This window comes from Schistocerca gregaria, chromosome 3 (genome assembly GCF_023897955.1).
Source record: "Schistocerca gregaria isolate iqSchGreg1 chromosome 3, iqSchGreg1.2, whole genome shotgun sequence".
NCBI classification, from domain to species: domain Eukaryota; kingdom Metazoa; phylum Arthropoda; class Insecta; order Orthoptera; family Acrididae; genus Schistocerca; species Schistocerca gregaria.
In genome coordinates, this window is record NC_064922.1 from 895,679,956 (window position 1) to 895,693,244 (window position 13,289).

The 13,289-nt window shown below is 40.8% G+C and overlaps 1 protein-coding gene across 1 annotated transcript in view; it reads left to right on the forward strand.

Annotated features, from left to right (window-relative positions):
* Positions 1-13,289, forward strand: part of LOC126354612 (aminopeptidase N-like) — a 111,160-nt gene that overhangs the window by 53,735 nt on the left and 44,136 nt on the right. The window contains exon 9 of the mRNA XM_050004371.1: positions 9,510-9,591. Coding sequence (XP_049860328.1) covers positions 9,510-9,591 — 82 coding nt within the window. The remainder of the gene's footprint in view (positions 1-9,509; positions 9,592-13,289) is intronic.

The window sequence follows — 13,289 nt, forward strand, 5'->3', positions numbered from 1 at the left end:
ATCCAGTAACAATAATTACTATAAAATGTCGACATCGTCAGTGCGGTCAAGTTACTGCTTGGCAAATGTGGTATGAATATTTGCAAAAAATTTTGACCAAAGCTTGAAAACTGACAATAGTTTTCATATATACAAAACAATTTCCTTTTCTGTTAGACGACACATTTTGTGAATATTCGTACCACATCTGTTGATGGCAACGTTCGACAAAACTGATGATGTCAAAATTTTATTATAATTAGGGATCCTGATTAAATACATATTTTTACTTGCGCAAAAGTTGATAGTATGAGTTCCGAGTGATACTGTGTCATTCGTTAATAAATTATTATTTTACTGCTGTGTTAATTAATTTAAAGGTAATACTATCCGTTTTTGTTTACGAAGTGAACTCTCAAGGTCTGCATGACCTGTCCACCATTTCCCAGTGAGCATGTAGCCTGCTCTAAACATATAATCTGATAACAAAGACATCGTGTTGCAAAGACACATGCTGCCAACAGAGTGTAGCCAATGGATGATTGAGAGCAACACTATTATTTGAGAACATCCTTTTCGATTGTTTATGCGTACTACTAATTTGCATTAGTGTGATACAGCAGTGCGAGGGTAAAGTGAAGGACATATTTGTCTAAGAGCATTGTTGCTTCCTCTGCATTTGTTATTCCTATCATGTCACGCACCAAAAATAGTATATAACTGCTGTATTGTGAGTGTAGGTGCATTACTGTCCCACTAGGTGCCTCTCCTACATCTTATCTTGCATTAGTTCTGCAGCAACCATAAACACAGAAGTGGAATTAAGTAGGAATGCTTGTTTTCATGATTTCTGTTGCTCAAGTGTGATACTCTTGCAGTTGTATACATGTCAGAATGACATGTTAACATCTACCTTTAGTCGCTAAGTATTAGGGGCAAGGAGACGTGACTACAGGGATAATAATTCTACAGCCAGCTTGTTTCTAAGCTTGATTAAGATTCGTTGTTTTACTTTACAGTTGGTGATGATCTTGGTGATGATCTTAGTGAATATTTTTACATTACGGAGAAGAGTATCATTAATCCATACAGTTACATTCTTAAAATAATCTGTCATCTTTCTCGTCTAAGACTTGACTTCGAGCTTTCATAATTTCTATTGAATCATCTTTACTTTCACTCGCCTTTCCTTTCTTCATACATCAAATGGTTTTATACACATGTGCTGTTGTTTCCGGAGAGACAATGGTTCTATTATTATCTATCTGTCTTCTCGTGATCTGCACAAACAAATAAAGAAATTTAGTAACGTTTCTATAATTTTCCCTGTATTGTAAGTAGCAATGTCGTCTGCTACCTTAATCATTTAAAAATTACGTTTCTCTTTTCTTCACACTCTTGTCTCCCTTGTTCACTTTTCAGTACGTCTCCTCATATATTCTCCAAGACTTTTCCGAAAAATTGTGCTTTGTTCAGCATACTGAAACACACAGGTGCCATCCTATTATTGTTTTTTCTACTCCCTCGGCTTGTCTTTGAGGGGTGCATCGTGCGGCTTGAGAGTTTATTTTCTTTTGTTTTCTTCATGTTCGCAGTACCTATTCCTGTTATAGTAAGTTTCCTGATTAAGAGTTTGCTACTCTGAATTTTTTAAGGTGTTGAATTTGTTGCTTGATTTTTATTTCCTTGCATAAATTATCATAAACTGAATTTCTTCTCGACGAGTTTTTCTTCTGGCTTAGAGTCGTTATTACTTTTCACAACTCCTGTTTAACATCACTAGATATTATACTAGATTTAAAATATTTACGTCCAGTATAATTTCTTAACTGATAGCTAAAATTTAGTCAGTTTCATCTATAGTCCAGTTCGGTTTATGGCAAGTACTTTTCTGTTTGTTTTCTCCTGTACAATGTGTTAAGAACATCCTTTTTCTTCTCGGCGAATTCTGCCACAACGTTTACGTCCAACACAGACTGCCGAAGAGGAAACCGACTCTGCTGCCCTATTCACATGTCATTCGTTTCCGTCTTCACTTGATTTACACAAATGATATCTGTAAATCAGCTCTTCCGCTTTCGTTATGATGAAGAAATTATGTTATCTGTACTTTCGTGATATTTTTAATCATGAGAGAGCACAATTTTCTTATGGATGTCGCTGAACTCACCAGGAAGAGGCAAAGGACCAAAGGACGGTAGATCGTTCAAGAAATTTCATCAAAAAATTTCCAAGAAAGATATTTTAAAATCTTATCCATCCCAGTCAATGCGTGCAAAACTCTTTTACTACATTCACCTAGATCACGAGTGTTGTTTAAAAAAAGGTATGAAGCGAAAACTGATCGAACATTATTACACTCCACAGTTCTGGGAACTTGGAATAACTATAAAACTTTCTAATAAGTAAATATACGTTCTTAATCTTGTGAATAGAATTGGCAAACATTTAGTCACCAGCCACTGACTATGAATGAAAGCCTTTTCCATTATAATGTAGAATACCAAGCAGTTTGATTTTGCTAGAGCAGTAAATATATCAGCATTAAAGTATCTCTCTCCATCTCATAAAGAAGAACATATTCTTATCGTCAATCAAAGAAAATAAATTAATAACTTCCTGGTCAATTCAGAACTACTTCTTTTCCTTAAGCCCACCCAAAATCACTTCGTCCAAATAAACCAATTTTCTTAAAAGCGTGTAACTACTTCTGAACCAGGTCACAAACGAAATGCGCATAATGCTTATACGGAACTAAACACATTTCTGAAGCCGAAATCCGTTAGCCAGAAGCACTTTCCGGAATCTACCTTGGAATCTTCACATGACCAACCAGAAAGAGGCTTTGGAAATTCATGCAAAATTAGCATGATCCATTTCTAGGACAGTATCCCAAGTTTCCTGCAGCTTTGTCTCACTTTTACATTAGAATTTCCCATTATCATCTAATAGTAAGAATTTCCGTCGTACAACAGTATCCTTAAATCTTCGTAAAAGTCTCCTACTTCACCAGACTGTGTGCATGTTAGTGGGTTGGCACGAATATTTCGAAGAAATGTCTTACGATTATTTTTGTAAGTAGTAATGGTCTTTTGTCTGAGACAGAATACCCGTAAAACTGTTTTTAATTTTTTGTTTGCATAAAGCCAGACCCATACCTCCTCACTGCTCTGTTTCACAGTAATAAAACATTTGTCAGAATTTTATTCTTTTTGTCCTTCGTTTTGGTATATCTTAACCAGGTAAAGCAGAGGTTCATGTCACCAGAAAGTGACAAAGCATAGATTCATGTCACGAAAAAGTACCAAAGGCTCATGGAATCCCTTTTCAGACAGCAGGATAAATGATTCTGCAGACTAAAGTCGTAAATATAGCAATGGGGGTCACAATCAGTTCCCCATAACACGTTGTAAATACTTATTGCTGAAACTTCTTTTTTACAAAAATGGTTAAGAAATCACAGTAAAAAGGATACAATTTCTTCAATTTAGAAAAGTAAGACTCATGTAAATTTAGGCTATAAAGATAAATAATTATCAGAAATCGCTAAATTGATTCACTCATTGTTTACAGTGAACTGACGTTCTGTATCATAACGAAACCAAAGATTAGATGTGTACTTACTTCCTAATTTTCTTAAAATAACAAGAGGAAATGACTGGAAGCACTGAAGTAAGTATGTAAAGCCATCACTCTGGTCCCTGACGCTCACTAAAGAGTGTTTCAGCTTTCATGGTGGTCAGTAGGCGGCAGGGCTTTTAAAAATATTTTCATTGAGTTTTCATAAAATTTTGGCGTAAGTATTTGGTAGGCAATTATTAATCTATGCTTTACCTTGCTTTAACTCTGCTTTATAAATGTTATGAAGTAAAATTACTTCCCTACTTGTAAAATCACCGTTACTGCAAAACAAGTGTGTACTTAGAAAATTTTACTACTAACAGAGAGTCAAAAGTGGGAAGTGGGCAAAAAAGGTTTACTACACCTGCTCTGGGAGCTCAGATAGGTAAGTTGCAGATACAAGAGAGAGAATGATGAATTTATGACTCATCATTTATGTTATTCTGAACGTTTCAAACTTGTCGTATGATTCAAAGTGCGATCTACTGATCGCTTTTTTTCCCTTGAGGAAAGCACTAAACTAATTGAGGCATTTTCAGGCAGAAAGGCCCAAAGGACAAAATGTTTACTTGAGGTAGTATAGTTTAGATGCTTCATTTTAATATATTTGAGTAAAAACCTGATTCTAATTCACAAATATGCTTTAACAGGCTCTGTACTGCTGTTAAGTAAATCTTTCCATACAATTAGATATTTTATGCTATGTCTTTAATGTGAAAAATAATCATATTTCTGATAGACACTTACAGGCCGTTTCACTATAAATCAGAGTCAGTTGGTTATAATGAGCAAACATATCTTTCATCAATTGGTTTTTAATCGTCAGATCTCATTAATACTTACAGTAATATACCCTTAATAAAGCCTAAGACAAGAGAACCCTCAGAAAGGTACAAAAATAAAATAACAGAAAGTAAACTGATACTAAAATACAACTATACAAATGAAAGATCACTGTTTTGTTCTGTGGTCAACGCATTATGATAGACAGTTCCTCTGACATAGACTCGAGTTACTGAAGGAACGTTTGTGTCTCTGCTTCATCCTGTCCTGCATGGATGTCTATTTTCTAAATAACGTCTTGTTTGTGGTGACTATCTTCAAGTATATTGTGTAAACACGAATTGCTTCCATTATGCCTGATCTTAAATAAATCCCTGACATTCTTTTCTTTTTCTGGCTTCACTGGATTATACGCTACTGTTGATAGTCTCTTATTTTTCAGTATTCCATTACCGTATTCTAATCCCAAAATTGAAATGATATATATGGACATTTGTGTCATAGTGAGACTAGTATTAAACCATCTACTTTGTTTTTCAGAACAAAATACTTCTGAATTTTTAAACACAGTTCCAGCTACATTAAACTGAATGAAAAGGGCCGCATGCATGCATCAAGAACACGCCGCCTGATCGCTAGTTTTGAAATAATGAAACAAAGCCTTGCTAGAACATTGTGCATAACTGATAATTTTTTTTAAAAGTCCGGAAGGAAACATCTCAGTTGTACCTTCAAGAAAGGAAGACGCATCTTAATCCGCTGAAAGATCCATGGTTGCTCGAGTTAACAAACATACACTCCCGGAAATGGAAAAAAGAACACGTTGACACCGGTGTGTCAGACCCACCATACTTGCTCCGGACACTGCGAGAGGGCTGTACAAGCAATGATCACACGCACGGCACAGCGGACACACCAGGAACCGCGGTGTTGGCCGTCGAATGGCGCTAGCTGCGCAGCATTTGTGCACCGCCGCCGTCAGTGTCAGCCAGTTTGCCGTGGCATACGGAGCTCCATCGCAGTCTTTAACACTGGGAGCATGCTGCGACAGCGTGGACGTGAACCGTATGTGCAGTTGACGGACTTTGAGCGAGGGCGTATAGTGGGCATGCGGGAGGCCGGGTGGACGTACCGCCGAATTGCTCAACACGTGGGGCGTGAGGTCTCCACAGTACATCGATGTTGTCGCCAGTGGTCGGCGGAAGGTGCACGTGCCCGTCGACCTGCGACGGGACCGCAGCGACGCACGGATGCACGCCAAGACCGTAGGATCCTACGCAGTGCCGTAGGGGACCGCACCGCCACTTCCCAGCAAATTAGGGACACTGTTGCTCTTGGGGTATCGGCGAGGACCATTCGCAACCGTCTCCACGAAGCTGGGCTACGGTCCCGCACTCGGTTGGGCCGTCTTCCGCTCACGCCCCAACATCGTGCAGCCCGCCTCCAGTGGTGTCGCGACAGGCGTGAATGGAGGGACGAATGGAGACGTGTCGTCTTCAGCGATGAGAGTCGCTTCTGCCTTAGTGCCAATGATGGTCGTATGCGTGTTTGGCGCCGTGCGGGTGAGCGCCACAATCAGGACTGCATACGACCGAGGCACACAGCGCCAACACCCGGCATCATGGTGTGGGGAGCGATCTCCTACACTGGCTGTACACCTCTGGTGATCGTCGAGGGGACACTGAATAGAGCACGGTACATCCAAACCGTCATCGAACCCATCGTTCTACCATTCCTAGACCGGCAAGGGAACTTGCTGTTCCAACAGGACAATGCACGTCCGCATGTATCCCGTGCCACCCAACGTGCTCTAGAAGGTGTAAGTCAACTACCCTGGCCAGCAAGATCTCCGAATCTGTCCCCCATTGAGCATGTTTGGGACTGGATGAAGCGTCGTGTCACGCGGTCTGCACGTCCAGCACGAACGCTGGTCCAACTGAGGCACCAGGTGGAAATGGCATGGCAAGCCGTTCCACAGGACTACATCCAGCATCTCTACGATCGTCTCCATGGGAGAATAGCAGCTTGCATTGCTGCGAAAGGTGGATATACACTGTACTAGTTCCGACATTGTGCATGCTCTGTTGCCTGTGTCTATGTGCCTGTGGTTCTGTCAGTGTGATCATGTGATGTATCTGACCCCAGGAATGTGTCAATAAAGTTTCCCCTTCCTGGGACAATGAATTCACGGTGTTCTTATTTCAATTTCCAGGAGTGTATGTATAAATATTTTCTAGACAACCTCACTAAAATAAAATATGAATGGTTGATAACATTTCTCGCGATTTCTGAAGAATACTGGCGTGAATATGACTGAAGAAACATGCGACAACTAACGTATACAAACACAGTCGTACATTAAATTTATGTATTATCTATAACACTGCCAACCAGAGAATAAGATGCGGCTATGCTGGAACCAAATAATTCTCTACACACATTATGCAATGGAGAAGGATAATTACGTACATCGTAAAATATTTTCTTGACTTCCATAATTCATAAGAATCAGAGCAGAGGATAAGTCGCAAAAGACGGGAGAACTACTTTTGATTCGTGATCCGGTCAAGATATAGACGCCAGGTCATGGGAAAATCACGGTTCACTCGGGCACAGTAATATTATTCTATAATTAATATTGTTAACTCTTATATGAACCTAGATATTGATGAAAATATATTTTTTACTTTAAATGGAACGGTGACATTTATTTTTAGTGGCATTCGAAAGTACTTGTAAATGCGAGTTATTGTGTTGTTGTGGTCTTCACTCTGAAGACCGGTTTGACATCGCTTTCCCTGCTACTCTATCCTGTGCAAGCCTCTTCATCCTCAAATGAGTACTGCTGTCCATATCTATTTGAATCTGCTTACTGTGCTCGTCTCTTGGTCTCCCTCTGCAACTCACAAACACACACACACACACACACACACACACACACACACACACACACACACATACTTGTCTCCAGTACGAACGGCCGATACCTTTGTGTCTCAGAATGTGTTCTATCAACCGATACCTTCATCTAGTCAGGTTAGGCCACAAATTGCTTTTCAGTTCTATTCAGCATATCCACCTTAGTCACTTGATCTACCCATCCAACCTTCAGCATTTTTTGTAGCAACGCATTTCAAAAGGTTCTACTCTCTTCTTGTCTGAACTGCTTATTGTCTACGTTTCACTTCCATACAAGGCTACACTCCAGAAGACGACTTCAGAAAACACATCCTCACAATTAAATTTATATTCGGTGTTAACAAATTTCCCTTCTTCAGAAACGCTTTACTTGTCATTGTCTTCCTTTATTTTATGGCCTCTTTACTTCCGCTGTCATTACCTATTTTACTGCCCAACGAGCAAAACTCATCTACTACTTTTAGTGCCTCAGTCCCTAATCTAATCCCTTTAGAATCGCCAGATTTCATTCGACTATATTTTGTTGTCCTTCGTTTGCTTTTGTTAATGTTTACATCTTTCAGGGCACTGCCCGTTCCGTTCAACTGCACTTCCAAGTCCTTTGCTGTCTCCTACAAAATTGCAATGTTATCAGCAAGCTTCAAAGGTTTTTTTTTCTTCTCCCTGAACTGCAATTCACTTTCGCTTTCTCCTCTTCACGGCTTCTTTACTGTACAGACTGAAAAACCGTTGGGATATGCTACAACTTTGTCTCACTCCCTTCTGAACCACTGCTTCCTTTTCATACTGTTCGACTGTTGTAATTGCCATTTGGTTTCTGTACAAGTTGTAAAGAATCTTTCGTTCCCCGCATTTTACTCCTGTTGTTTTCTGAAATTTGACGAATGCATTCCAGTCAAACAGTATTAAAAGTTTTCTGTACGTTTACAAAGGCTATAAATGTAGGTTTGCCTTTCATTAACCTAAGGTAAATCATAGGGTCAGTCTTGCCATACGCATTCCAATATTTCTCCAGAACTCCGCAATGATCTTCTCTGCGGTCGACTTATACCGGTTTTTTCCTTTCTTTTGTAAATAATTCGTGTCAATATTTTGCAACCGTGACTTAATAAACTAACAGTTCTTTAATATCCACACTTGTCAGGACTTACTTTCTTTGGGAGAGTTATTATTAGAAGTCAGAGATTATTTCTCCTGTCTCATATAGCCTCTACATCAAGGGGAATGGTTTAGTCATGGCTCACTCTCCCAAGGATGTCAGCAGTTCTGAGGGAATGTCGTCAAATCCAGGGGCCTTATTTCGTGTAAGGTCTTTCAGTACTTTGTCAAATTTTTCTCGTAATATCGTATCTCCTATCTCATCTTCACCATCTTCCCTACCTACAATATTGGCTTCATTTCCCTTGCAAAGTCCTTCCACCTTTTAACTCTTCCCTCTGGCTACAGGAGAAATGTAAGTTTATAGAACCATGTGTAACTAGAAGAAAGCTAGACAACGCCTACACGCAAATTAAAGAAGCCCTTGGAAAAAATAGAAGTAACTGTACCAGCATGCAAGCATTAAAAAATTTCGGTAACATGCTAAAGAAATCTGCTGAAACTGAGAGGCAAGTCGGCCTTAGTCCGCTATTGCGGTGTGAACACCTCTGACCTTGTTGCAAATAAAATTTTAGTATGAGACTACCGCTTGGCGGTGTTGGTCGAAGGCATCGTTCTGATGTAGTCTACCATTCTGAAAATAAAAATGGCGCTCCGTCTTATCCGGTGTGTTCTCAATGTGACATTGTTCATGACTATTTTTGACTTGTCGTTACATGATATGACGTTGTGATCTCCGACGTGAAAATCTGAGCTGAAGTTTTCGAATATTCCGGATGTCAGCTTAAATGACACACATAGCGGATTGCCATTGGCGCTGATGACAGGTGGCTGGATGGCGCCACTGTCTCGCGGCTTTAAAAATGTGACGGTAGCAGGTGGCTGTGTAGATTTGTTTCCAACTGAAATACAAACCTGTAATGAAAATTATCACATTAGAACTAAATGGTGGATCTACACTATGAACAATATGAACTGTTCTTGAGGCGTTTACGGCACATGCAGTAATTATACATAGCTTAATTAAGAATTGTTGACCATGATGCTTTAGTTGATTTTTGCTGACAAAGTACGCTGTTCCATCGAAACATAATCTGTATCTGCGGCAGGTGCATCAATAATCTGGATGATAGAGAACGTCATGGGATCTGATGCGTTCTTCAGAGGCCTCTCCAACTACCTCAGAAACAAGTAAGTACTACTCAAAAATTGGTGATAAATTTTTTTGACCCTAGATTAACATAACCTTTTTGAAAAAAAAGGGCGTTACAGAATTACTGACGTGATACAGTCCTAAGAGTTGTTCTAGATTGCTCCTGTTCTAGACCCACTTGGTTTCCTTTTTTTAATTGTGAAGTCCTGTAAAGTGGATAATACTAGTACGTTTACACTGTATTGTGAATTAATGAAAATGTGCACTTCAGGGGTCGTGTGCACTCAGAAACTTTGAAAACTATTTGTTTACATATTTTATTTTGCATTAGTTTAACTCTTTAGCTATTTCATTCAATGTACAAGGGCGTCTTTGCAGCAAAACTCGAATGAAATATCTACCTCTATGCACTGATGGGCCAAAGCGTTTATAAGCACCTAATTGATATCGTGATGTTCGACTTTTGTAACGCAATACAGTACCGATTCTGCGTGGCACGCATTTGAAAAATCCAAGGAAGATTTTTGGAGGCATGTAAGACCAGCCACTATGAGGCGGCAACCTGTTTCAGGCCTCTCTCCTCACATTTTATTCTATTTGTATGCTGAATTGCCTACGAGATTCTCTTACTTCGTTTACTTTACGATCCGCTTTTTACTGTACTGCTCACCGATTTCACGAGTGATTAAGGGGTGTCGTTTAGCAGTGTTGGTAAAACGCTCTTCCGTATGTAATCTAACATTTCATTCCTATGGTAGTTTCTCCAATAATGCATCTGGCATTGACCAGGGGAATTCCTCTTCGGTGGGTCAAAAACAGGTGAAATTTTCGCACGCTCTGTAAGAGCTGCCAGTCACCCAGACTGTAGGTCTACGCTAGCGGAGGACATGTACAGTCGGGAGAGCCTTTCAGGGGTTATCAAATGGTTCAAATGGCTTCAAGCACTATGGGACTTAACATCTGAGGTCATCATTTCCCTAGACGTATACTACTTAAACCTGACCAACCTAAGTACAACATACATATCTATGCCCGAGGCAGGATTCGAACCTGTGACTGTAGCAGCAACGCGGTTCCGGACTGAAGCGCCTAGAACCACTCGGCCACAGCGGCCGGCAGATATTATCCCCCTGGCCCAACTTCCTCGGACAATGAGCAGTGTCCTCTATAGCAGAACTCTGCTTCTTAATAAACTTCGAGTGGAGTTCTTAGCTGACCACTTCCCAATATCCTTCTATGTGCGATCTCTAGATACTTTCCCTCAAGCAAAATATGCAGCGATTCGTCTCTCCAAATTTTTGAACTTCCCTCTATCGTGAGAGTACTGTGCGAAACCCAACAAAATTTTCAGAATTTCCGAATATCAAGACTAGACGTAAGATAGGGCGACACTCGTTTTCTGTTTCCATACACAAGTATGTCTTTGGCGGGTACATCTTTAACTTTATGTTGGGAGCCAGTGAAGGGACTTCCAGATTCTGACTGGAAGAGCACCTAGTCCCTACAAAAGATCGTGCAGGGTGCCTTTCTGAGGTCTGAGGGAAGGCTACCAAAAGTGAGAGAGGCATTCGCGATTCTAATACGAACTTCTACTTTGTGATTTTACTCTGAACTACGCCATCATACGTGTTTTTCATTGACTTCAGGATTCTACAAGTCTTCGAAATTTCGCTGTGAACTTAACCATATCCGCGATCAGTAACGAGGAGCATGATGAGATCCTTGGTTCGCAATCACATCACATCGGCTCACCCCCAACAACAGTTAATTGCTGCAGCTCGGCGTACCGCGACTTGCCCCAGGAACCTCGCCAACATCCGTAGTAGGACCGCATTTGCAATGCGCGCTCCCACCTTCAGCAATCGGCTTTATAGTGGGCAGAAAAGAACTTCATCCTGGTTTCTATATTTAGTTTTCAAAACTCTATCTACGCGCCTCACACACAAGTATGCAAATTTTCCTCCAAACTAATTCTTGCTTCAAAAGGAATCTTTTCCGTAACCACTCATGTTTTGTTTCGTTATCGACTTAATTCATTGGAGCCCACGCACCTGTGATATTTCTTTCTGATTCTTCCTTTATTTATCGATCTGTTGTGTGCTCTGTTCATGTCCGTACTGTTTTGTGTCATTATATAGTTTTGCAACCACCGTTAAAACGGTAATTTGTGTCCTTTACGTGCAATCGGAATTGTCCAGTATCATCCCGATGGCGACCCTAACAAACATTCATTTACCTTGTTCTATTGTTCTATTTTAGTCGTGTAAATTCACTCTCAGATTGTTTCATAACCTCGATGTTTATGTTGTGTTGGGTTGTTTTGGGGGAGGAGACCAAACTGCGAGGTCGTCGGTCTCGTCGGATTAGGGAAGGATGGGTAAGGAAGTCGGCCGTGTCCTTTTCAAAGGGACCATCCCAGCATTTGTCTGAAGAGATTTAGGGAAATCACAGAAAACCTAAATCTGGATGGCCGGACGCGGAATTGAACTGTAGTCCTTCCGAATGCGAGTCCAGTGTGCTAACCACTGCGCCACCTCGCTCGGTGTTTATGCGTTTTATACGTTGTTTGAATAAACATTAGTTTACGAGATCAAACAGTGCAACCATTAAAGTAAATTATCCGACTGAAATGCCCAGGTCCTCCAACCACAAGCAATAGACGATGTGCCTGGCGAGTTTAGAAACTTATGAAACAACGTTTTCCGACGTGCGTGGCAGTTTATTTCTTTGTGTCATGTTTGCCTCAAGGGGTAATCAATCATTTTGTATGAACTGAGATGACAGATCCAGCATCATTCTAATATGCATACCCACGTCACATCTGATGAGCAAGAGGTCATGTTGCCGGCCGCTGTGGCCCAGTGGTTCTGTGCACTTCACTCTGCTATAGTCGCAGGTTCGAATCCTGCCTCGGCCATGGATGTGTCTGATGTCCTTAGGTTAGATAGGTTTAAGTAATTCTAAGTCTAGTGGACTGATGACCTCAGATGTTAAGTCCCATAGTGCTCAGACCCATTTGAACCAAGAGGTCGTATTCATAAGTCACGTAATTCTCGTAAAATTCGGACCTTTGGTCTGTGGGCGCCAAGCAGGTGAACGATAGCGTCGCAGGTGTTTTCCTTCAGTTTAGAGCAGACCAATAAGGAGGCCAAGGCATCTACCTAAGTTCGCCAACACTCTCATCAAACGTTTACAACACAGTTCTCGCCTTATCACAAGGACAGTTCGCCTTCTGGATGACGACATCGCCTTCGGAGAAGACATCAGGAGTGAACACAAGCAGGTGGTCCGCAATAATTTTGACCCAGGCCACAGCTTTCATGGTTTCTTTGACCGCTATCGTAAGCTCCATGGAAGCACAGGTGAATGTCCCGCGTAGCACAAAGCTAACTTTGCACAGACATGAATTACTTACATGTGCATGCCCTCACCACCACTCACGTAGGTTATCTTACCTGTGGAGACACTATACTGCACACACTGCAGCTTATGCGTAAGTTACAAAATTTAAAAGACGTTTTTCTTGCATGATGTTGCTTCCCCCACCAACGCCTACGAGTTTCAGTAACTGCCGCTAGGTGCTTATGCATTCATTTTTCTCTTGTTCGTTGGAGAGTACATGTCATAAATCATTTGCTTACATACGTCAACAGTTAGCGACATGACAGAATAATGGTCTTAGTTTTCAACTAACTAAATAAATACTTTGTTAAGTGGAAAAACGTCCTAAAACCGC